General features: G+C 40.7%; 2 protein-coding genes across 3 annotated transcripts in view; one reads left to right on the forward strand and one right to left on the reverse strand.

The window, feature by feature from the left end:
• dpy19l3 (dpy-19 like C-mannosyltransferase 3) overlaps positions 1-9179 on the forward strand; it is a 79586-nt gene extending 70407 nt beyond the window's left edge. For both annotated transcript variants that reach the window (XM_083916812.1, XM_083916811.1), the window contains exons 18-19: positions 3628-3786; positions 8349-9179. In XM_083916812.1, coding sequence (XP_083772938.1) covers positions 3628-3786; positions 8349-8552 — 363 coding nt within the window. In that variant the 3' untranslated portion in view covers positions 8553-9179. The remainder of the gene's footprint in view (positions 1-3627; positions 3787-8348) is intronic.
• Positions 9180-15916: 6737 nt separating this feature from the next.
• LOC310947763 (neural-cadherin) overlaps positions 15917-22227 on the reverse strand; it is a gene marked incomplete at both ends in the record, with an annotated part of 416747 nt that continues 410436 nt past the window's right edge. The window contains 2 exons of the mRNA XM_083914685.1: positions 15917-16522; positions 18742-18896. Coding sequence (XP_083770811.1) covers positions 15917-16522; positions 18742-18896 — 761 coding nt within the window. The remainder of the gene's footprint in view (positions 16523-18741; positions 18897-22227) is intronic.

Here is a 22227-nt window from a genome sequence, read left to right on the forward strand (position 1 = left end):
ACCCCTAGACCAAACTTGGATATGGAATATTAGGATGCATTTATGAGAAAGTTAAGATGTCAAAGAGTGTATTCTGTCCTTTCCTGCTAAAATATTGTATTTATATGTCATCTTTTATTCACATTTTATCAACCTTGACCACATGTAGTGCTCTTCCAGAAGACAGAGCTGCAAATATATTCCAATGTCATTGTCTGTGGCGACAGATGTTAATAAGCAGCCGTGTTAGTCTGCCAGACTGCCAGCCCAGATCATCACCCTCAACGGTTATGCTGTAAACATTCATGCATGCTGTGCATCACTGTTATATATACTAGTATATATATATATAATTGTCAATGAAAATAATTCTTGCCTGGGTGACAGAAAGATTTGCATCAACAATAGTGGTTGTTTAACAATGACAAATGACAAAGATAATAACTCTCATCATCCCACGATGCTTCAAAACGTCAACAAAAACTCCTTTCGTAGCCTATTTGTTCGGGGTGGTTTTTCAAGTACTCTAATAATTTAAAACAAGTAATCAAATATGGAGAATACTTAAAATGCCTATTCATAGTTGCCATTTTGTAGTCGTAATGGACATCCGTTAGATATAAGTTTGGAACCAAAATCAATGTGAATTTGCTGCCTATTTCAAGAACTCCAGCAGCAGCCTCTTTCCTACAGAAGGAAATTGTATGGTGCACCTGCAGCTGAAGCCACGTTGCCTCAACCATCTGTCTCACTCAGCTCTTTAAGTGTCTTGCATGAGAGACATGGGGCTTGTCTGTAGATGGAGGCCAGTGACCTGCAGTTATTGTGTGAATGAATATAGGGTCTGAAAATCCACAGAGTTGGACTGAATAGTAATGTTGGAAAAGTGGCCACTGAAAATGCTGTGCTCCAGTATAAAAGAGGTATGAATAGTTGTGCTTGCACTTGGGTGCGTCTTAGTAAGGTATGTGAGAAATGCTTTTCTAAATTGAATTACTTGTTTAATTTTGAAATGTTTGTATTGTTTGTGTGAGTTCTCTTTGCGTCCTGTGTTCTCTGGATTTGTCTACCCTTTGACGTTCACATGCCTGTTATGACGTGTCTGATAGTGACCCTATTATCAGAATCTTTAATATGGAATTCTACATCCAAAAGATAGATCAGAAAAACTGCTCCATGCTGCTAACACAACCACATACGACTGGTGACAAATGTGGTAGCAAATTGGAGCTTTTTGTCTCTGTTCCGTGTGTGTCTTCTTCACAATGAGCAGGAACTAATGTGTGCGTGTATGTGGGGGTCATCTCTTGGGTATCTGAGCCTATGTTTTCCCTCCCAGCGGGAAGTCAGGCGAGCTGAGCCGCTGGTGAGGCCTGAGTCTAGAGCTCATTAATGATCCACGACACTGGTGCAGACCTTCTGGGCTGTGTGTGTGCGTGTGTGCGTGTGCGTGTGCGTGGTATTGAGAAAGAATACTGTATAAATGCATTTTTAAACATTTTCTAAGAACCTTAATGATGTTAAAGCCCTTTTCTGACCTTAATGTGTTTGCCACTACAAAGTAATTCATTAGTGGACAAAAAACAGTTATTCTTGTTACCTTGTTTTTTTTTCTTTTTTGAATTCATTCCCATACCCAGCAGGCATACATTCTAAACTGGGAAGCAACCGTTGAAAAGGTTTATTTCTAGTGTGTAAACTGTAGCACAAATACACCCTCAATAGTTTTAAGAAACAAGTCAAAACTGCTTTTAATGAATCAGTTGTATCACTTGCCATTTGTTTTATAATTCTCTCTTGTTTTATGGCTCTTTATTTCTAAAAATGGTTTGTATCTTATTTTGTAGGGATTTTATTATTGTATTGGTTTTTGGAATACCTGAGTTATTGATTTGTTTCTTATGTAAAGCAATTTGAGCTGCATTTTATGTTATTTATAGGTACATGGACAGGGTTTCCTAAACAGAAAAGGCGGTTATCTGTTTTGTTTGGAAAACTGAAGAATGTAGTGTATTTCTGGGTTCTTAAGAATAATGTTGGTGTTAACAAACTACATGTAAAGACCAAAACCAAGAGCACTTTAGTCCATCTCTCAACACTGACTTGTGACTCTCAGCACCAAGTTTATTTGTGTAAAAATGGATCGAAAATATATTATTTGAATATTGAATAAAAGGACATGCAGTTTCCTAAAACGGCTGGGCTCAAACAGGATAAAATAGGGCATCTGTTAGAAAATTCACATATGGTGCTCTGGTTAATATTTCCAGGAGCAGGACGATGTACGTGGGTATGATTTATTTTACGATGTGTTTACATGTTAATAAAGGATCATGCATCGATTTTTTCATTAAAATAAAACTTGGGAAAAGGGGGTTAAATAACGCTCCAAAGTTAGGTTACATTTTGGCGAGGGAAAAACTGCCGTGGTTATTTTCAAAGCGGTCCCTTGACCCCTGACCTCAATATATCTGATAATGTCACCTTATAGTCACTGTAGTTAACTAAACTCATCGTGTTAACTAAAAAATACATTAATCCAACTGTTTTGGGGTCAGTTCTCATACTTGTATTTGTCTTTTTTAATAATGCACCAAATTAGAGGGTCCCTTGTATAATTTACAGCGTTTATCTGAAAATCTCTTTCATATCCAAGTGACATTAGTTTTTTAACTGAAATAACCCTAATCAAATTGATATTTGATTGAAAAGACACCTTGTGAATCAGATTCGATTTGATTTTGGGAAATGAATGGCACTACACAGCCCTCGTTCTGGACTGTAATGGAGAAAGAAAATGTATCAGGATTTGGATACAAGAACTCAATGCTACGATGCATTTTACTAATCGTTTGTGTCTTTTGTGAGATTAATTGACAACAATAAAAATATCATATCACCAGACTTATCCTTTCAAAGTGCAGTTTCAAAGTAGTTTTTGGGCATTATTCTTAAAACTAAAATTCTGTTAAAAAGAGGAGGTGGCTGCTGCGTACCGGTGTAGTTTTCAATCTATACAATTGTGGGATTGTTAGCAGAAAGTAGCTTACATGCCATGTATACTATTTCTTTATGGGAATATTTGAGGACAGTATATTGCACATACATTTTCGCATTCAGACTCTCAAATAAAGTGGCGAGGGTGAATATAGAGCACTAAACAGGAGTGATTTGAGTCACAGCCGTGTTCTTTATTTGATCCAGAAACTTGCAAGTTGGTTTGTTCTATGTTCAAACACTCATTTAATGCAAAACCTATTTAAACTCTGCTGCTGGGCTGAGTTCTGTCCCTGGTCAACATTTCAGATCTTACGGCGCTTACGGGTTGTCTATTTAAATCTGTATGAAACTGGGTAAAAGTTTAATTTCATAAACTACAAATCAAAGATGAACTATAACAGATTTCAGAAAGTTGAGATCTGTTATGTTATGTTCTCCCTCTCATTTTGTTTTCATTCTAATTTTTCTGTAATTCAGAGAATAAATGTGTTTGTTAATTGAGTTCCAGGAGAGATGTTTTCTCCTTCCAACAATATTGCTGTTAAATTATAGCACTACAGTAGGTGATCCTTAGGAGAAAAAAAAGCAATTATAAATACACCCGAACCTCAGTAAAACCACTTATTTTCTGTGTTTGTGTATGTGCAGGTGTATCAGGTGTACGCTCGCCAGTCACCGGAGGAAGTCTATGACATCCTGAGGGCCATGGGAGCCGATTATGTGGTTCTGGAAAACAGCATCTGTTATGAGCGGAGGCACAGGCGAGGCTGCAGACTGCGAGACCTGCTCGACCTGGCCAACGGACATGTGGGTGGCATTTATTTAACATGACTAACAGTGTGTATGGCAGCATGTGCTGTCCCTTTTAACTTCTATGACAGGGTGGAAGTTCTCAGCCTCCACAGAGATCAATAGTCTTACCCCCAATCTACACTTCACTGTCTTACACTCTCTTGCTGTCGCTCTCTCTTTCACACAAACACTCAGCATATCCGCCTCGCCTCCTGCTACCTCCGTCTCTCCTTATTTTGATGCTGGATGGGTTGCGCTGGCCATTTGGATTAACCGAGTTGAGACAGCCGTAAGTCTGGCTGTATGGCTCAGTGTGGTGTAACACATGAAACAGACTCGTGTGAGTTCTGTTTGTGATGGTGTAAATGTCACACAGCATCCACAACGTTTGACATCGAGACAGATTTAATAAAGGAATGCTGGGTTTACTTATGCCTGTCCTTTTTCTTTCATTCTTATTTATTCTTTTTCTTCATTTTTCTTTTTTCTATTTTATTTTTTTGTATACTACAGTGGAGATCAAATTATTAATACTTGATTTATTCTGAAATATTCTGTCTTTTTTATTGTTCAGAATTTGCTAGAATATCCAATGTGTCTATACATAATATATATGACAGTGAGCAAAATTAGACTGAGCACTAACACTTTCAGATAACACCCAGTTATTGGTCTTAATCTGGCACCTGGTGACAGTTGACTTCATTGTTGGACAAACCCTATTTATCTGGCACCTCTCCTGGTTACTTTCCAAGATGGCAAGTCACTCTTAGGTGACTGAAACCCTGAGACAGGAGGTTGTCCAGATGAAAGACAAAGGGATGACCCTCTCAGCCATCAGAGAGAGGTTGGACGTTCACAGTCTGTGATTATAAGAATACTGAAACTTTACAAGGACACAGATTTCATTTAAGTCCCTCAAAAAGGCCGATCCACGTAAAACAAGTGCATGAGAGGACAGGATTATGAGAAGACTCTCAGTGGGGAATTGGTTCAACACTGCAGCTGGAGTTGCTCGCCAGCTCAGTACTGAACAGGGCAAGGATCTGTCTCTGCACACCGTGTCTCGTCGTTTAAGACTTTTTGGACTGAAAGCCCACTCTGCATTGACCAAACCTCTCATCAGCAGAAAGAATGAAAAGGCTAGACTTGCCTTTGCTGAGTAGCATGTTGTGTGGACAGAGGAGAACTGGTCCAGAGTGACTTCAGTGATGAGAGTACATTCAAATTATTTGTGTCTGATGGAAAAGTCATTTAGATTTGGAGGAGGAAGGATCATTGTTTGGGGGGATGTTTTCTGCAGCAGGAGTTGGGCCTCTTGTACAGCTATATTGCAGGGTGGATGCAAATGTTTATGTGAACCTCCTTCAGCAACATGCAATACCTTCACTGCAATCAGCTGCAATTTTCATGCGAGACAATGCCCCCTGTCACACTGCAAAACAGGTTGAGCAGTTCCTTGAAGCTAAGAATATTGAAACAATGAAATGAGTCCGGATCTAAACCCCATAGAGAATCTCTGGAAAATCCTTAGCAACAGAGTAATGTCCGCTGCAGTTACTGAACTGTGGAAGTGACTGAAGAAGAATGGACCAAGATCAAACCAGAGCAGTGTGTGGAACTAGTGATCCACAGGGCGCAGATGTGCTGTCGTCATTCAAAGTTCTGGCCTCTACACTTCCTGTTCATTTTTTAATCCTTTAGACGAAAACATTGTTAAAACCTTCTCTTCTGACACAATGGTTATTGTTCTCTAATATTACTCACTTGTTTATTCACAAAATAAAGGTTTTTGTTGAAGTGCCTTGGTTATTTAAAAAAAAAAACATGCTAGTACAGCAGTTGCATAGCCACAGCGGATATTCTATCAAATTCTGGACAATAAAAAAAAACAATATTTCAGAACAAATTGAGTATAAATAGTTTGTTCTCAAATTTTGATCTCTATCGTAGGTATATATATTTTATCTTCATTGCTTGTTTGCTTTCTTTTTCTTGTTCCAGATTCTTCATTTAGAAACAGTATCTGTATTTTATGGATTATTGACTATTTACAAACTAGGAATTATGTGGTAATCATGCTGAGGTGTATACCTGTTACACTGATGACCAAATGATTTTCATTAATAGGTCGTATGCATTGCCTTATCAATTATAAGATGGCTTTGTGAACAGATGTCATGATCAGCAGTTGGATTTATTAATTTGGCTTTTGAAACGTTCAAAAATGACTCATCAAGTGTACCAACCAGACGTATTGGCACCACTCTGGGATAATCTTACCTTATTTTGCACAATATATTTAAGAAATCCCTCTTTAACTACCTGCCAGTCTTATCTCCCTGTCTGAAGATGTTAAAGTCGAAACAGAATCCAAATTTTATTTTGCACACTCTCACTGAGTCTTTTTCATCAAACAACAGGTGGTCCCTAACAAATTACTTGATTTATTCTGAAATACTGTTATTTTTTATTGTTTAGATTTGATAGAATATCAGCTGTGGCTATTCCACTGTTGTACTAGCATGTTTTTTGAAATAACCAAGGCAAAATTAGAGAACAGTAAGCATTGTGTCAAGAGAGAAGATTTCAAAAATGTTTTCTTCTATAGGATTTAAAAAAGGAACAGAAAGTGTAGAGGCCACAGCTTTGAATGACTTCAGCACATCTGCGCCCACAGGACATCACTAGTTTCTCACACTGCTCTGGTTGATCCTGGTCCATTCTTCAGTCTCCTCTACAGTTCAGTAACTGTAGTGGGTTTGTTAGACATTACTTTGTTACCAAGGATTTTCTAGAGATTCTCTATGGGGTTTAGCTCTGGACTCTGGGCATTTCATTGTTTCAATGTTCTTAGCTTCAAGGAACTGCTCAACCTGTTTTCAGTGTGACAGGGGGCATCGTCTGAAAATTGCCGCTGATTGGGAGAGAATTGCAGTGAAGGTGTTGAATGTTGCTGAAGGAGGTTCACATAAACATTTGCATTCATGTAGCTGTACAAGAGGCCCAACTATTTTGCATACTCCTGTCCTCTCGTGCACTTGTTTAACGTGGACGACCAGCCTTTTTGAGGGACTTAAATTAATCTGTGTCCTTGTTCAGTTTCAATATTCTTGACATCAAATACTTGGATCGTCCATCCTCTCTCTGATGGCTGAGAGGGTCATCCCTTTGGCTTTCATCTGGACAACCTGCTGTCTCAGGGTTTCAGTCTCCTTAGAGCAGCTGGCCACCTTGTAAAGTAACCAGGAGAGCTGCAGATAAATAGGGTGTGTCCAACAATTAAGTCAATTGTCACCAAGTGCCAGATTAACACCAATAACTGGGAGGGATCTGGAAGTGTTCTCTAATTTAGTTTTAACTGTTTTTTGGTTATTTTGGTTTTAAAATATTCATAACTAAATAAGCACCAATCAATGAATAGGTTTTTTTTTTTTTAGATATTATTCATTATGAGCTTAGCAGTCAAATCAGGACTTTGTGGTTGTGCCTTGATCAGATTTCAGTAACAGTATCTTGCAAACAACCTCTTCCACATTTTGATTTAAAGGTTGCTTAAATATGATTGGTGCATAGAAATATATGATATCACCAACCAACTTCAAAACGGGCAGAAATACAAGTTAGGAAAATCTCTAATGCAAAATAACCAATAATGTAGTTCAGATCCAATCACTCAGAGTAAAGGCGCCATTATACTCCCAAACGGACGCATACACGGACACCTGTGGACAGTAGATCGTTTTGCTACCACTTTCAGCATACCAATTGGCGGTACACAGACCTCCTCACCGAGTCTAAACGCACACACTTGAAGACGTGTGAGTGAAAATGTGGCTTAAAAGGTTGATCGAACTTTTCCGGGTCTTTAAAATGTTCCTTTAATGACTGATGATGATGATGGAACTGTTCACATAGCCTTTTTTTCTGGTAGAAAGGCAGAGGGATGAGGGGCTCCCCAGCACCCTGGGTTTTGGTTATATGGCAACAACATTAATATTAGCAAGGTGTCTATGCAGCTAACAAGAAGATTACAATAAAAGCACAACACTCACCAGCAACATTAAGTGTCTGGTTGATCCGAACAAACGGGCTTTACTGTCTTTGTAGTAGTAGCTTCTTGAACAAGAGCGGCAGTGATAAAAGTGAAAAAAGATGCTGGGCCCGGCGGCTTTATGCTCTCCCTTCATTGGCAGCAAATGAAAAAAGACACTTGCGCTCAGAAAAAAACGCTCTGTTGTCACAGGCCCTTATTCATTTTTAGTTATTTCTAGCACTGATGGGTTCCGTGTAAAATGTATTTGATCTCTGTGGCACCATTTAAGAAATATTTTACAAAGGAAAAAAAAGCATTTTTCCATTTACTTTTACCAAGAAAACAATTAAATAATCCATCAACAAAGCATCTTTATGTGTAATTAAAGTTCCCAGAATATTTACGTGCAATTCAGGGGCTACACATTTAATGGTAAACTAATAAATAATTAAGTTAGGCATTATTTCTAATTCAAAGGCATTTAGACACTAGTGTGTCTTGTTTCTGTTGATGATGACATGATCTTTCCCTGTACCATCAGATCATGGACGGACCGGGAGAGAATGACCCAGACCTTGTCCCCGCCTCCCACCCTCGATTTTGTGAGGCCATCAAGACAGACACGGCGGCTTACACCACTCTGTTCACCAGAACATTCCAGAACAAAACCTTCCATGTGTACCGTATCAAGAAGAAACGCAAGAAAAGCGGCAAGAGCTCGTCAGAGCCCAGCGTGACTCAGTAGCAGGGTCAGGGTTGGGAGGAAATCCCTGTCAGAGGCCAGAGGGGAGGGAGACGGAGACGAAGAAGAGATAAAATTGCTGAAGCCTCACTGTTTCTCTGTCTCCACTCTGCACTGAGCCCAGCTGTGATCATGCCCATTATTTTTTCAACACATGGCTCTGTGAAGTGTGTGTCGGTTCAAGCTTGGGGCTGCATTGTTTTAGTTAGTGGAGTGTAGAAGCACCTATAGGAGTACTGCTTCGGGCTGTTCTGTCTCCAACCGCCCACCCCGCCCTTCTCCCAGCTCACACTGGTGCAGATGAACAGACACAAACACAACCATCAGGCCTGTAAGCTCAGTCTGAAATGCCACGAGCAACTACTAATTATGTAGTTTCATCCGAAGAATGAATTGTCATTTGTGCACTGCATCATGAAATGATTCAAATACAGTAACATGGTTCAGTAGAGTTTATCAAACACGTCCACATAAAATCTACTCATCACACCAGAATCCTTTAAAAGTAATTCATCACATTTTGCTTTTAAAACATTTAAGCAACAAAATACATAAACAACTATGTAGAGTTTAAAAACTCAAAGATTGACACTGAAATACACCATACATTGTAATAAAAAAGCATTTCAACATATACAGTTAATTACATATTTGCTACTGTTAGCAACATAATACATTTTGGGGAAGTTCAAGTGCAGTTCTGTCTCTTAAAAGTTATAAAGTGTATAAAGGGTAGACATTAGAGATCAAGTGCTGAACTTTGACAAAAAAGTTCCAACTCGACGCACCTTGAGCTAGCTAGCTTTTTCTGTAGCTTTCAACTGCATTAGTGGATGGCTCAGTTGTCATGGACACTGACTGGTCTGTCTTTCTGCCTGCAGTCTGAGGAGCTGCTGAGACCTGGTCACACCTGGAAGTGACATAGCAGATTAATCTTGGTGCTTTAGTGGCTCCTTGAAGGGCTAGTTGGTGAACACCTGGAGCTGACAAGCTAACACTAACACGCTAGCCTGCTGAGACATGCTAGCGTTACTTTATAAAGATAGCTTCTTGCTCCTTTTTTATGTTTTTATGTTATGTCCATGGCATTTTGTTCTCTGTATTGTTAATCATAGTTTCATTCATTAATTCAATTAAGGGTTTTATTGGATAGGGGCTAAAAAAGCAGGGACACAAGCTTGCTAACTGCTTGGTTACCAGCAGAACAATTTCACAGTTTATTTAAATGTTCATAACACTGACTCCTGTCTTATAACTAATTAATAATACATTTGTGAATCATTCATCTTTTGTTGAGAAATTTACACTTTGACAGAGGAGTAAAATAAAAGTGCATGGTGCCACACAGCGTATAAGCTTCAATAGCTCCATTTTGGACTGTTACCCCAAAAGTCAGCAATGTCAGATAGATTGGAGAAGTTAGTCTTTCTAATATGTAGTTAACATAAAAGGTCTATGTTAACCCAAACTATGATCTTTTCCTAAACCTAACCAAGTAGTTGTGTTGCTTAAACCTAACCAAACTGCAAATGAAAGCTAAAAATAATAATGATGACTTTAGTTTTTTCCTTGGGACAGTAAACTCAGAGCTGACACAGTCCAGTAAAGGTGCTGTGGATGAAACCGATCCATCTCCATGAGCACTGAGTAGACGCCATCGCCAGATGAAGATGTGTTATGGTTGAAATAATAATTTGGAACTTGAGTTGGGGTTGGGTTGTTAAACGACTTTCAATGGTCACAAATAAACATATTCCTAATAATGTTTACTACCAGGTGGAAACCGGCTCCACCGGTGCTTAAATGAGCTGTCGCTGTAAAACTGAAGTCAAAGCTGGTGCCAAGTGATATTTGTGACATTGTTGTTGTGGTTGCTGTCGCCTCTGTGATTCTCATCAGCAGCCTCAACCTTTTCACACTCTCTTCTATCTCACACACACACACACAGACACAAACACACATGAATAATGTAAGTGGCGAGGAAATTGCAGCAGGCTGGCAACGACTCTGATTCCCCGCCGCAATCCAAAATAGTTTGTGATAGAGAGAGCGAGAGAGAGAGAGAGAGAGATGGGGCCAACACTTGCATATCAAACTGAGGCTTTGTGGTTAGAAAAGAAAGTAGGGAGGAGCAGGAGGAATGGGGAGTGCAGGAAAGGCTCATGTTTAAACAGCAGCAGAGGAGAGATGAGAGTGTATCAAAGAACAGATACTCAATGATCTGAACCCCTTCCTCGTTTTCTTTTTCTTCGTTTGAACCAAAGGCGAAGCAGGGGAGGAGAGGAGGTGATTGAAAGCATGGACCTGTGTCTGTCACTATGGTCATGGTCATGAGCCGTTATATGTGTACATCACACACACATATTTCTACCCATACCACCCACATCTCAGTCTGCCTATGTTTGCACACTTGTTAATAAGGACCTCTGTCTTTGATAATCCGCACACACAGGGTTGTTGTGGGTCTTTTGAAAAGGTTGTTTGTTAATGGCGTTGCCTCATCGTAATGCATACCAATGGTATCAGTGTGGAACAGAACGTCTTGTTCTTCCCTCCCGCCTTCATATTGGATGTTTAATTTAAGAGATGTCTGATTGCTTTATTTGAGAACGAAGTGATTTCATTATGTTGGCCTAATAAGAGTACTAATGTAATAATTTTTTTTCAGCGTTCTTAATTTCCATACATATTGGGATTAGTAGTTCATTCGGAGGCAGGTCGTCTGCATATGGTTTCTTAATGAAAAGGGGATGAAGAAATCCATTAACTCGTGTGCATATGTAGAGTTTAGCTCAGCGCTTTTTTTATGCTGTTTTTTTTTAAGAACTAGACAATGTTAGTGAAACAAAAGCGGCCACTTATAAGATATTTTTTCTTGGAAATTTAATAGTTTGAATAAAGAGGCAGAAGATGAATAGATATTTCCTTGACCAGACTAAAGGCCAGACTCACATCTGCATCGGTATTCTTCAAAACGAAAAACAACCAATGTCCTTCTTCAGAAATCTATGATAACTATTTCATTTTTCAGTCTTTGTACCTTGGCACTTTATGGTCAAAGGTATGTGGACAATAAGAAATTATATATATATTAAAAAAAAGTTGAGTTAATTAGTGCCCAATTCGATGTGTGGGTCAAAGAAATAACTACGAACAAAAAATAGATCCACATACCAAATAGCTCCTGTTAGAAGGATTGTAATTCTTTATTTTACAAAAGTCATCACAGCATTACAATCCTTCAGGAGCAATTTGGTGTGTGGATCTATGTTCTTTAAAAATATGTGGACACCATCTAATTATACCCATATTGATAAAACAACCTCCACTGAAGGTCCACTTAATAGGTTTTACTGGATCTTTTGACACCATCAAATGCTCCTTGTCCGACCTTGTTAGACCTTTGCAGATGCAAAGATTAATCGATTAATTGATTTAATGAACTGTCAAGGAATGATAATCAATTTGGTTTAATACATTTTTTAAAACATAACATACATGAACATGAATAAATTTGCTGATTTCAGCCTCTTACAGTAAATGTGAATATTTATTGGTTTCTTTCGTCCTCCATTGCAGTAAACTGAACATCAACAAAACATTTGATGTCATCTTTGAGGTCTTTGTGAAACACTGATCCTCATTTTTCACCATTGTCTGACATTCTACAGACAAGACTGCTTATCGATTCTTTGAGAAAATAATCGTTACTTGCAGGCCCGGGCAGAAGCTGTACCTGACAGAGGGTTTGAACTAACAACCTCAGTAAACCTGTCATGCTCAATTACACCCATATGTTGTTGTTGAACATGTTATTTCAAAACCATGGGTGCAAAATATGCTGCTGAACAGCTTCCACTGTTCTGGCGAGGCTTTCTAAAAGACTGTGGCTGCAAGGATTTGATCCCATTCAGCTATGTGAGCAATAGTGAGGTTGGACACTGATGTGATACGGCCTGGCTCTCAGACGCTATTCAAATTCATCCCTGAGGTGTTGGATGGGGTTGAGGTCAGAGCTCTGTGCAGGTCCAGATCATTCAAAACATACTGTAGAGCACAGAATGTATATATGGGCCATGAAGAGTTTGTATTGTTACTTTATTTTCTTTATAGTTGTCAATCAGGGTTTTAATGTGTTTGGTGGGCATGTTGGTACTGAAAGCTTGGGTAAAAAAATGTACTTTATTGTTTAATTCACTGTTAGATAATTAGAATCCATGTTGAACTGTACTTTTGAGGCATATCCTGGTCTTCGATGAACTACCTGACCTTCCCTGGAAGCATCTAGACAGATGCATCACACTGATTCAGTGCCAAGTCAATACATTTCCACATGATATATAAGGCTCAGAATAACCTGTGTGATGAGGGAAGACTAAATACTGTACTCACATTGGGGATGTTCTGTGAAGGCGGTTCCTACATTTTGATTGGCCGACACGTAGGGCAGTCTTGAGTGTACACTGCTATAAACACATAGGACTGATGCACCTTAAATGCCGCATGATTGCTGAAGAGCAGCTTGTTACTCTGAATAACAAGTACTGTTACATGTACAGTTTCATTTGACCTAGAAGGAAATCTGTCTACTTAAAGTGGAAACCATCTACTTGATGTAAATGGTGTATTATGTTTGTCAGTGCCTTTGGTCATTTGCTCCATTTTGCTCTGCTATTTCTTTCTCTAAGAATCCACTAAACGCATGTTGAACAGCTGGGTTTTCTACTGCAGGACATTTTTCATATGAGAAGTCAAAATTGTTCTCACACTAAGCACGTTATTGGTGGAAGGGACATGAGTTAGGCTGAAACCTTCTCAAATACCAGTGTTAGATATTAGCCACATCAATGTTCAATGGCAGTATGTTCAATAAAAGTATTTCTTTTTCCAAAAATGTTGTTGTGGTCTTTTAACTCTAAATTTTCCTTTTTTCAGATGCAATCACGATTCAGCTGTCACTGGTGCAATCAAATAAATTTATTGAGAAAAAAAGATCAAAGCAAATACAAAACACTTACATAACTGTCCAAAGCTCATCACCATCATAATGATAAAAAGATATGTTCAGTTTAATTATTTTTCTTAGTAGCTGCACATTTTAAATCTATGAGGTGCTTTACTTGACAAAAAAGCAATAATTGTAATCTATCTTTGTATTTACAAATTATGTAAAAACATTAACTTTGTTCACAACATGTGCGCACCCAGAACACAACATTTAAGAAGCTGTTTTATGGTACAAATGAATGAGGGTGGGAAGTAAGTGTCTACTCGTTCCAGCTGCAGAGGGAGCATGAAGCGTCTTCATTCTTCACTCTGCGTGACTCAGGCTCTGCCCCTCTCTGCAGAGGAATATAAACGAAACAAGCATCCCCTATAGGAAATCCCTACCGTCTTTAAGAAAAAGCCTGTTTCTTACTCTCAGGCATCATCCCACAGCACACTGCGCCCTCACCCTACCGCCAAGACTCTTATTTTTAAAAGCTGTATTGTTACCTCGGCTTTTAAGAAAATAGCTTGTTTCTGCAAAGCTGGAATCGGAATCGACTCCTCCATCGACTTTTATGAAAGTACCTGCAATCCTTTGGGTTTTTTTCCTACCATGACAGAAAGCCATCAACTCCTATTAGGATTAGTGGCCTGACATGTTTTCACATACTCCTACCCTTAAACAGCTCTCTGCAGACAGGCTCGGCTCTGTCAGTGTGGAGAAGACTAAAAAGAGCAAGACGAGAACACTGCAGATACTTCCAGCAGTATAAAGCGCATGAAATACTAGGGTAAGCCAGGTCAGCTTTTTGGAGGGGTCAGGACATATGAATTTTATATTTATGCCATTTGCTGTGCAACAGACCGTGAACTCAAAAACTTATTTTTTACAGAAATTGTTCTCACTGGTTCCGCAACAGCAGGAGGTTTGTTTTTTGTTGTCGAGTTGAGAGGGGAAAAAAAATCCATCAATCAGATGTGAAAAGGATGCCAACACGAGGTACACTTGCCACTGTGCTAACAATTCACGTTGGATAATGACTACAGACTCATTATTTCCCTTCAGTTTTCAGTCTTTTTTCATGGAATCAAGAGTGTATGGTAATTTAGCAAAGGACAATGGATACATGTGTGTGAATTGCATATGGCACAGGTATCACAGCTCAGAATAATATATATGAATAATCATTATAAATGTCCTTACATTTTCTCTTTGTTTTTATTGAGTCACCTTGGATAGCCGTTTGACATAGTTTGTATTCTACGGTGCAATCTGTCTGTTAAAATAGTCTCTCGCAGCCACCACATTTGGTATGCCTGAGGAAGAGTGTACACGGAACAGAGCAACAGAGCAAGTATTTCCTCCTTACCGCACTCCACACGTCCGCTCCCATTTCTTTGTTACAAAGCTGTTTGAATTTTTGTGCACCCTCCCTCGGGTGAGGAGTGCACAGTGGAGGAGCACGAATGAGAATAGGAAATCACATGAAGATGAGGGCGCAGTAGTAAGTAGAAAGCATGATGTCTTACAACCCACGGAGCATTGAAACTTGAAACACCCAACCAATACAGAATTACTCAACCCAGTGAAGGACACATTACCAGAAGAAAAGTATAATAATCTCACCCTGAAACCCAGTGCTGGTCAAAAGCATTTTTTTTTCTCATACAAACATTGACAGAAGCTGTATACAGCCAGGCAGCGAGAACACAATGTGTCCTCTATATAGGCCTGAAAATCCAAACTCTGTACTATTATGGGCTACTCAGTATGATCCACTTATCTTCGCTGTCCTACCATGTAACAGTGCAAACTGGAATATATGAATGAGTCCTTTGTTTATTTACCAAGATTTAATTCAGCAGCAAGTAGCATTGACTTGTTCAGTTATTAAAAAAAACAACGTGCCAAATAATTTTCATTTCACATTTGAGGCCTTCGGCTGACACTCATCCAGAGCAGCTCACAATAAGTGTTTGAAAATAGAGGAAATTTAGGAATTTTTGTCACAGCAAAGCTAAGCTTCGTCATGATGAGTAGCCCGGCTAGGGAGTGACGTTCTGAAGCCTTTCAGCTGAATGGCAGGTTTTGATAAAGTCGGCTCCTGCAAAATTGTCAACCAAGGTAGAGGGAGCGTAGAGCGACAGGCTCTTTTTACAGAGACACTCTGATCTGTCTGCCAGGCTGTCGTGGTGATTGATGGGGCTCATCATCCAGTAAATACAACACCTTCTGTGTCAACGAGTTAGGGGTGCGGAGCCATTTTTCTGTCAGTCAGTCTCCCACAATTTTCCCACCTCTATCATCGCTAAGCATCTGCTAATTGATTGTTTCAGGACAGCCCGTTTTCAGGGTCCCACCAGTAGGGTCTCTGAGCTTAGAGGTCGCTGGCCTCTGCTCGCTCGTACAGTGCCCGCAGCTTCTCAAAGCGGGGCCCCCACTCCCCGAGTGTCTCCTCCCTCCTGCCCTCCACTTCCCCATCACCACCACTCCCTCCGTCCAGCCCCGCCGAGCTGAAGGAGCTGAGGGAGCCGACAGGTGAGCCCCCTCCCTCAGTGGAAAACACCTGCAGAGAGTCGAAAGGCCCCGTGTCTGGATGCTGGTCAGCATCGCGGATGATCTCGCACAGGTAGCGTGCCAGGTCTTGGCTGGAGAAGGACAAGGACCGGCGTGCCAGTTGGGAGGGGCGGGCCTGGCCCTGGGCTGGGAGTCTGGTAGGCGGGATGTCCCTGCGGAGGGTGGTGGTGGCTGTGGAGGAGGTCGAAGCAGCGGAGGGGGGCAGGGTGGTAGAGCTGGCTGTTCGGCTCAGGGGGTCCAGCGGCTGTGCGGAGGGCGGGGCGGGGGCAGCCTGGTGGATAAGGTGATGGTGGTGGTGGTGGAGGGGAGGAGGAGGGTGGTGTAGGGCTCTAGAGCGGCAGTACTGGACCGATTGGGCTGGGCTCGGTTGGAGGGACTTCTGCAACTCTGCCATGTCGTATGCATTCTGGACACACAAATATAAACACATGTTGATTCACACACACACACACACACACACACACACACACACTCACACACACGTGCAAAAGCAGAGGAAAAGTCCCAGTGAGAGCATAACAGAAGAACGAGCCAGAGTGAACGACGGAATGATTTTGAGAGAGAGATGAGGCAGAAAAAAATGAAATGTGGCAGAGAGAGAGAGAGCAGAAAAATAAAAAGAGAGCAGAAAAACAATCAGCTGTCCCCATTACGTTAACTGTGAATGTTCCACCTGTTTAAGCTTCCAATCTATCCTCATTTACTGTCTCAGAGAGACAGTCATCGAAATTGTGAGCATCCGTGTAGGTGTGTGAGTCCAAGAAGATAAAAGATAGTGAATGGAGGTGATTTGGAAAGGAGATGAAGGGCGTCTCTTATATGCACTGGTGCATTGGGGTTTAGTAGCCATCATTACCATCATATATACTGCAACACCCAATCACCTCAGTACTAATGTGATTCCACCAAAACTGTAACCACGGCAGTAGAGATGAAAAACTGAGGGATGATGGAGGTGGAGGAGGATGAGGAGGAGGAGGAGGAGGAAGAATAAATGGTGCACACGGAGGAGGTGTGGGTCGCTTTGTAAATCTGATTATGTGATCAGTGGAAAGTGCTGATTTTATTCCTCCAGAGAGCTTTGGAACAAGACTCTTGAGAATCAACTGCAGCATCTGCTCTGCTATAGGGCACCATGACTGTGTGTGTGTGTGTGTGTGTGTGTGTGTGTGTGTGTGTGTGTGTGTGTGTGTGTGTGTGTGTGTGTTGGCTGCAGGTGATTTACAGTAGGGCGGACAAGACCTTGAGGGTTTTAGGGTTCTGACAAGGCACGGCAACAATCTTTGTATGCAGGTCATTTTTCTACAATGTATGTGATTGTTTGTGTGTGTGTGTGTGTCTGTGTGTGTGTGTGTGTGTGTGTGTGTGTGTGTGTGCGGCTACATGTGTTTGCTTCGATCAAAGCTGTGATATTATGCAAGCTCTTAAGTGCTGTTGAGTGCTTGTGGGTTATGGTGGCTGTTGGAGAGAGGAGATAAGGACTTTGCGTGGGCCTAATTAAAACGGTAGCGCGCGCGCACACACACACACATAAACACACACACACACACACACACACACACACACACACACACACACACACACACACACACACACACACACACACACACACACACACACATAAACACACACACACACACACACACACACACACACACACACACACACACACACACACACACACACACACACACACACACACACACACATACACACAAACACACACACACACACAGTCAAGGATTCTATGCCAAGTTGAATTGAATCCTCTATAAAACTGCTACTTTGCATCCACTGCCAAGTAATTCCAAATAAAAGTCAAGTTAAACAGCATGCAGTTGTTCCTTTGTTTCCTCTGGATGTATAATAGAATATCAGCTCAAATTCAAGAACTATCTAGACCTGTTACATCTGACACTCACTAACCCATTTATCCGCCCCCAAAGTATTTTCTTCATGTGCTGTGTTTTCCGACCTCAGTTTGTTTGTCTTCCATGTAACTGTAGCTCAATGCACACATCACCTGGAATCATCTCTTGGCTACGGGAGGAGACAAATGTCCGATTCAGTCAGACCAGGCATCAAATAAAGTTTACCCTCTCTCCAAGTGATTCCATGTGTGAATACAACTGTTATTCTCTGGTGTATTCACAGAGAGTAAATGGGTGTGTTTCTATCAGGCTGCAGCCAACAGCAGACAGTGAAGAAAAAGTTAGATTTACAAAAAGACGCCAATGAAAATGTCTAATATCAATGAGATTAAACGCCAAATTCGTCAGACAAGTTCAAACGACAGCAAGAGACTTAGTTGTTTATTGAAAATTGGCACCGTTGTCATGGTGTAATGGGCGTCATGTCCTCCTTCCTGCCGTTCCTGCTGTCTTACACCCCCCCCCCCTCCACACACACACACACACTCACACACTCACACACACTTCACAAATCAATAGGAGTATTTCCAGTAACGCATCGGACACCAAGAATCTCCTGTTGTGTGCTACATGTGTGAAAGAGGAAACAACGTGCATACCATGTCCATATGTGAAAATGGTGTGTGTGTGTGTGTGCGTGTGTGTGTGTGTATGTGTGTGTGTGTGTGTGTGTTTGTGTATCTGAGTGGTGTACCTGGTCCTCCTCCCCACCTCCTTCCTCGTCATAGTTGAGGACGTTCTCTCGGATGTCCTCCCAGCCGTCGTGGTGGGCTGAGACGTGGTAAACGCCCTCTTTCAGCCCTTTGTAGCTCCTCCAGCGTGTGTAGAGGAAAATTCCCAACAGCAGCACTGGAGTTGAAACAGACAGAGGTGGAGGTTCATCAGTGCAGGCATAACAATTTCAATAATCAAGATCCTTTAGCCAGTTACGGTACGGCCCCAGAAAGAGGTGCTGTTTGATGGAGTTGGTCTTGAGCAATTTTTGCAAAAAATGTGAGCTGAAATGTGATGAGTGTTTAGCTGATAATGAGGCTTTTAGGGTCAAGCTAACAAGAATTATTATAATGCTGCTATTTGACAAAATATATTTCATGCAGTGTTTTTTTATTCAAGCGATTTGTTGGGGGCCAGCAGTACTTAACACACACACACTCCACATCAAAACAGAGTTAAAAACTAAGCAACACTGCCCCTTTCTTGTTCTTTTTACTGGTGGAACAGACAACTCATAGATTCTCAGGGCTGGCTAAATTGAGTATCTGTGCATCCCCAGGAGACAAATTCCACCTGAGCAGGTGTTTTTAGAAGCTACAGCACCGTGCCCATGACCTTAAACGCATGCTGACACTGAAACCACGATTAGTTGCATATTTACAATGGCAGATAAGGAGCAACTTTAACATTCATTTGGAATCATGTTTGTGGCTACAGAACTTTTTGATGCAACACATGCTCATACCTAAATGACAGACAAGGTCAGTTAGTGTATTTAACAGTAACATAAAACGTAGCAGTTGTAGTTTTAAAAACGTAGTTAACATTTTTCTTCATATATAGAAATTTACTTCTAATATATCTTTCTATATATTTTCTTTTTTGTTTCCAAACCACATTTCTCGTAAACAACACTGAGATCATTCTGATCACAGTCTACTCCACGATGTCTCCCGGACCAACAGCAGTGATAAATTGGGTCACAATGTTGCATTTAAATCATACAGTTTACAGGCTTTACTTGAAGTTTTTCCCCCTATCATGCTGATCAGTTCAACATCATCCTATCAGAGCTCGACATAACTGCCTCAACTGGCCTGTATCAGATTTACAATTAAAGACTCACATGAGGCTACTTAAAATGCAGATTAAAATACTTCTTCACATCCTCATTCCTTTACATTTGCCAATATCTCCCTAGCCAGAGGTAATTATAACTGTGATTGGATGACAGGCCTTGCAGACATAGAAGATCCTTTGGATTACAGCCACTGCAGACAGTTGTTGGATGTGCGTTTCATTAAATTCAAAGAATGCTAATGATGTCCTGGTGAACAGGATCAAAGACAATTAGTGACCCGATGTTTTATTTCAGCTACTTATGCTCATGTTACTTATTAACAGTTTGAAAATGCTAGAAGGAAAAGATGTCCGAAAAAGTGATTGCTTTATGTTTCACCTCAGAAAAAAAAACTGTAGGAGCAGATATTTAGCAGCAGACACACAAACACACACAAACACACACACACACACACAAACCCACACAAACACACGCATACACACAGATCAACCAATCTGCATGTGATTCCAGCTCTAGCATTGCTGTGACCTTTTCAGATGTCTAGCAAATCCCCAGTGCCTCGTCTCGTCCCTATCCCCTTTTGCTTTAGTTAACACTTCACAATTCACTAGCCCATTCATTACTTTAAAGTGCTTTACACCCCTGCATATCCTGCCATTGTTATTTCCTCCGTTCAATTCATCTGTGCTTTTTTTTTTCTCAAATCAAACAACTGAATCAAAATGACTTTTTTTCCTTCCCCGGAACCGCATAAGGAGAAACTCACAGAATCTGAAGAGCAATGTTCGGAAAAAATTTATAATTTACAAGCACATATATCATTAATTGAGCCTAACTGAATTCTTTTCTGAGTCATACATATTTTCAAATCTATTTTTGCAAAGGAAAGCTGCGTTTAATCACATTGGAGTACAGCAGCAATCACACACAGCATATTATTTCAACTGGCAGCACTTTAAATACCCCAGCTATTCAAATCCTATTAATCTGAGGTAAGACATCAGTGTGAAGTATCTGTGATCTTAAACAACAACATGTCGTTTAAACATTTGCTGCTCCTGTCCCTCCTTCTCCATCCACGCCTGCTTATTCGATCTAATCCACGCGTCTTTCTCCTACATCACAACTGAAATCCAGCCAATCCATCATGTAAGCACACCAACAGACAGCCCTCAAACTCCTCTTGAATTGATAACGCCCCATTAAACAGCCCACCCTCTGACAACTCTGTAAAAGTAAATCCAGTCAGCCAGAAACCAGCTGCACAGTACCAGCGGAAAAATCAATATTCATTTACTGTCAACTTGTCCCCCTCACCACAGCTCAAGTATCTGGCAGATTTATAAGGTGAAATTGTTTCGAGAGATGCATTGTTTCATTTTGAGAGTGGCATTGTGGCTTTAAATGGCAGTCAACAACAGGGGGGGAAAAGATAAAGAAAGTGAAAGATAAACTTTTGTTTTGGCAGGAGACACGTGTGGCTGACTGCTGCAGAGAGGCCTTGATGTTAGAGAGGCAGTGAATTGGCAAAAGCAGGGTCACAGGTTCAGTCTCCTGCCTCGACTGCAATGGTCCTCATTTACTGTGGGGTGCCCTGAGCTTCCAAGAGACAGAAAGACAGTGCTGAGAAGCAACTGGGTCCAGCAGCCTGAAGCTTTCTAAAGCCTATGATATTATGGGGCTTGAGGCTTTCAAGGCTCAGTATATTAAATAATAAAAATAGCTCTCTATTTTTATGCTCACAGAATAAGATGATGACACTTTTCACTATAATTTAGCAAAAACATTACAAATATATCAATAAAGCTTACCACTTTCATCCTCCCATAAACAGCAATGCATAATACCAAAAGTCCGGACGGAATTACAATTAGTGCTTTCAACATATCTCATCCACTCACTACACACGTTGGGCAAGACCCCTCAAGTCCCCTCAAGTTATGCAAGGACCCCTCCTCCCCCTTGTGTGTCAGTGTTTACAACTTTGATGAGAGGATGAAGTGGAATTATGAAAAGAGGGAAAAAACTAGCCTCGTGAAAGCTAACGCTGCATTCCGAACACGAGCACCTTTTTCTACTTGAACACTACTGAGAAAGTCGGCGCAAAGAGTTCTATTTGTACCCTTTTGTTAAGAAAAAATGGTTGGTTTTGTGTATTTCATTCACAAATCAGTGTGGTAACGTGCGGCGGAGAAAATTTGGAGAAGTTTGACCAAGCGACAGAACCAATCAGCGTTGGTTTTGAGGCGACTCAACGTGAAGCGACTGCTCAGTATAAACAATGGTGGCTTCTGAGGATGAGATGGTATCGAGCAAGCCGTTCGCTAACGATTTCTTCTCTTGGATCCTTCGGTTGGAATATGGACCAGGCACCTGTAAATGTGT

This window comes from Echiichthys vipera (genome assembly GCF_963691815.1).
Source record: "Echiichthys vipera genome assembly, chromosome: 1".
NCBI lineage: Eukaryota > Metazoa > Chordata > Actinopteri > Perciformes > Trachinidae > Echiichthys > Echiichthys vipera.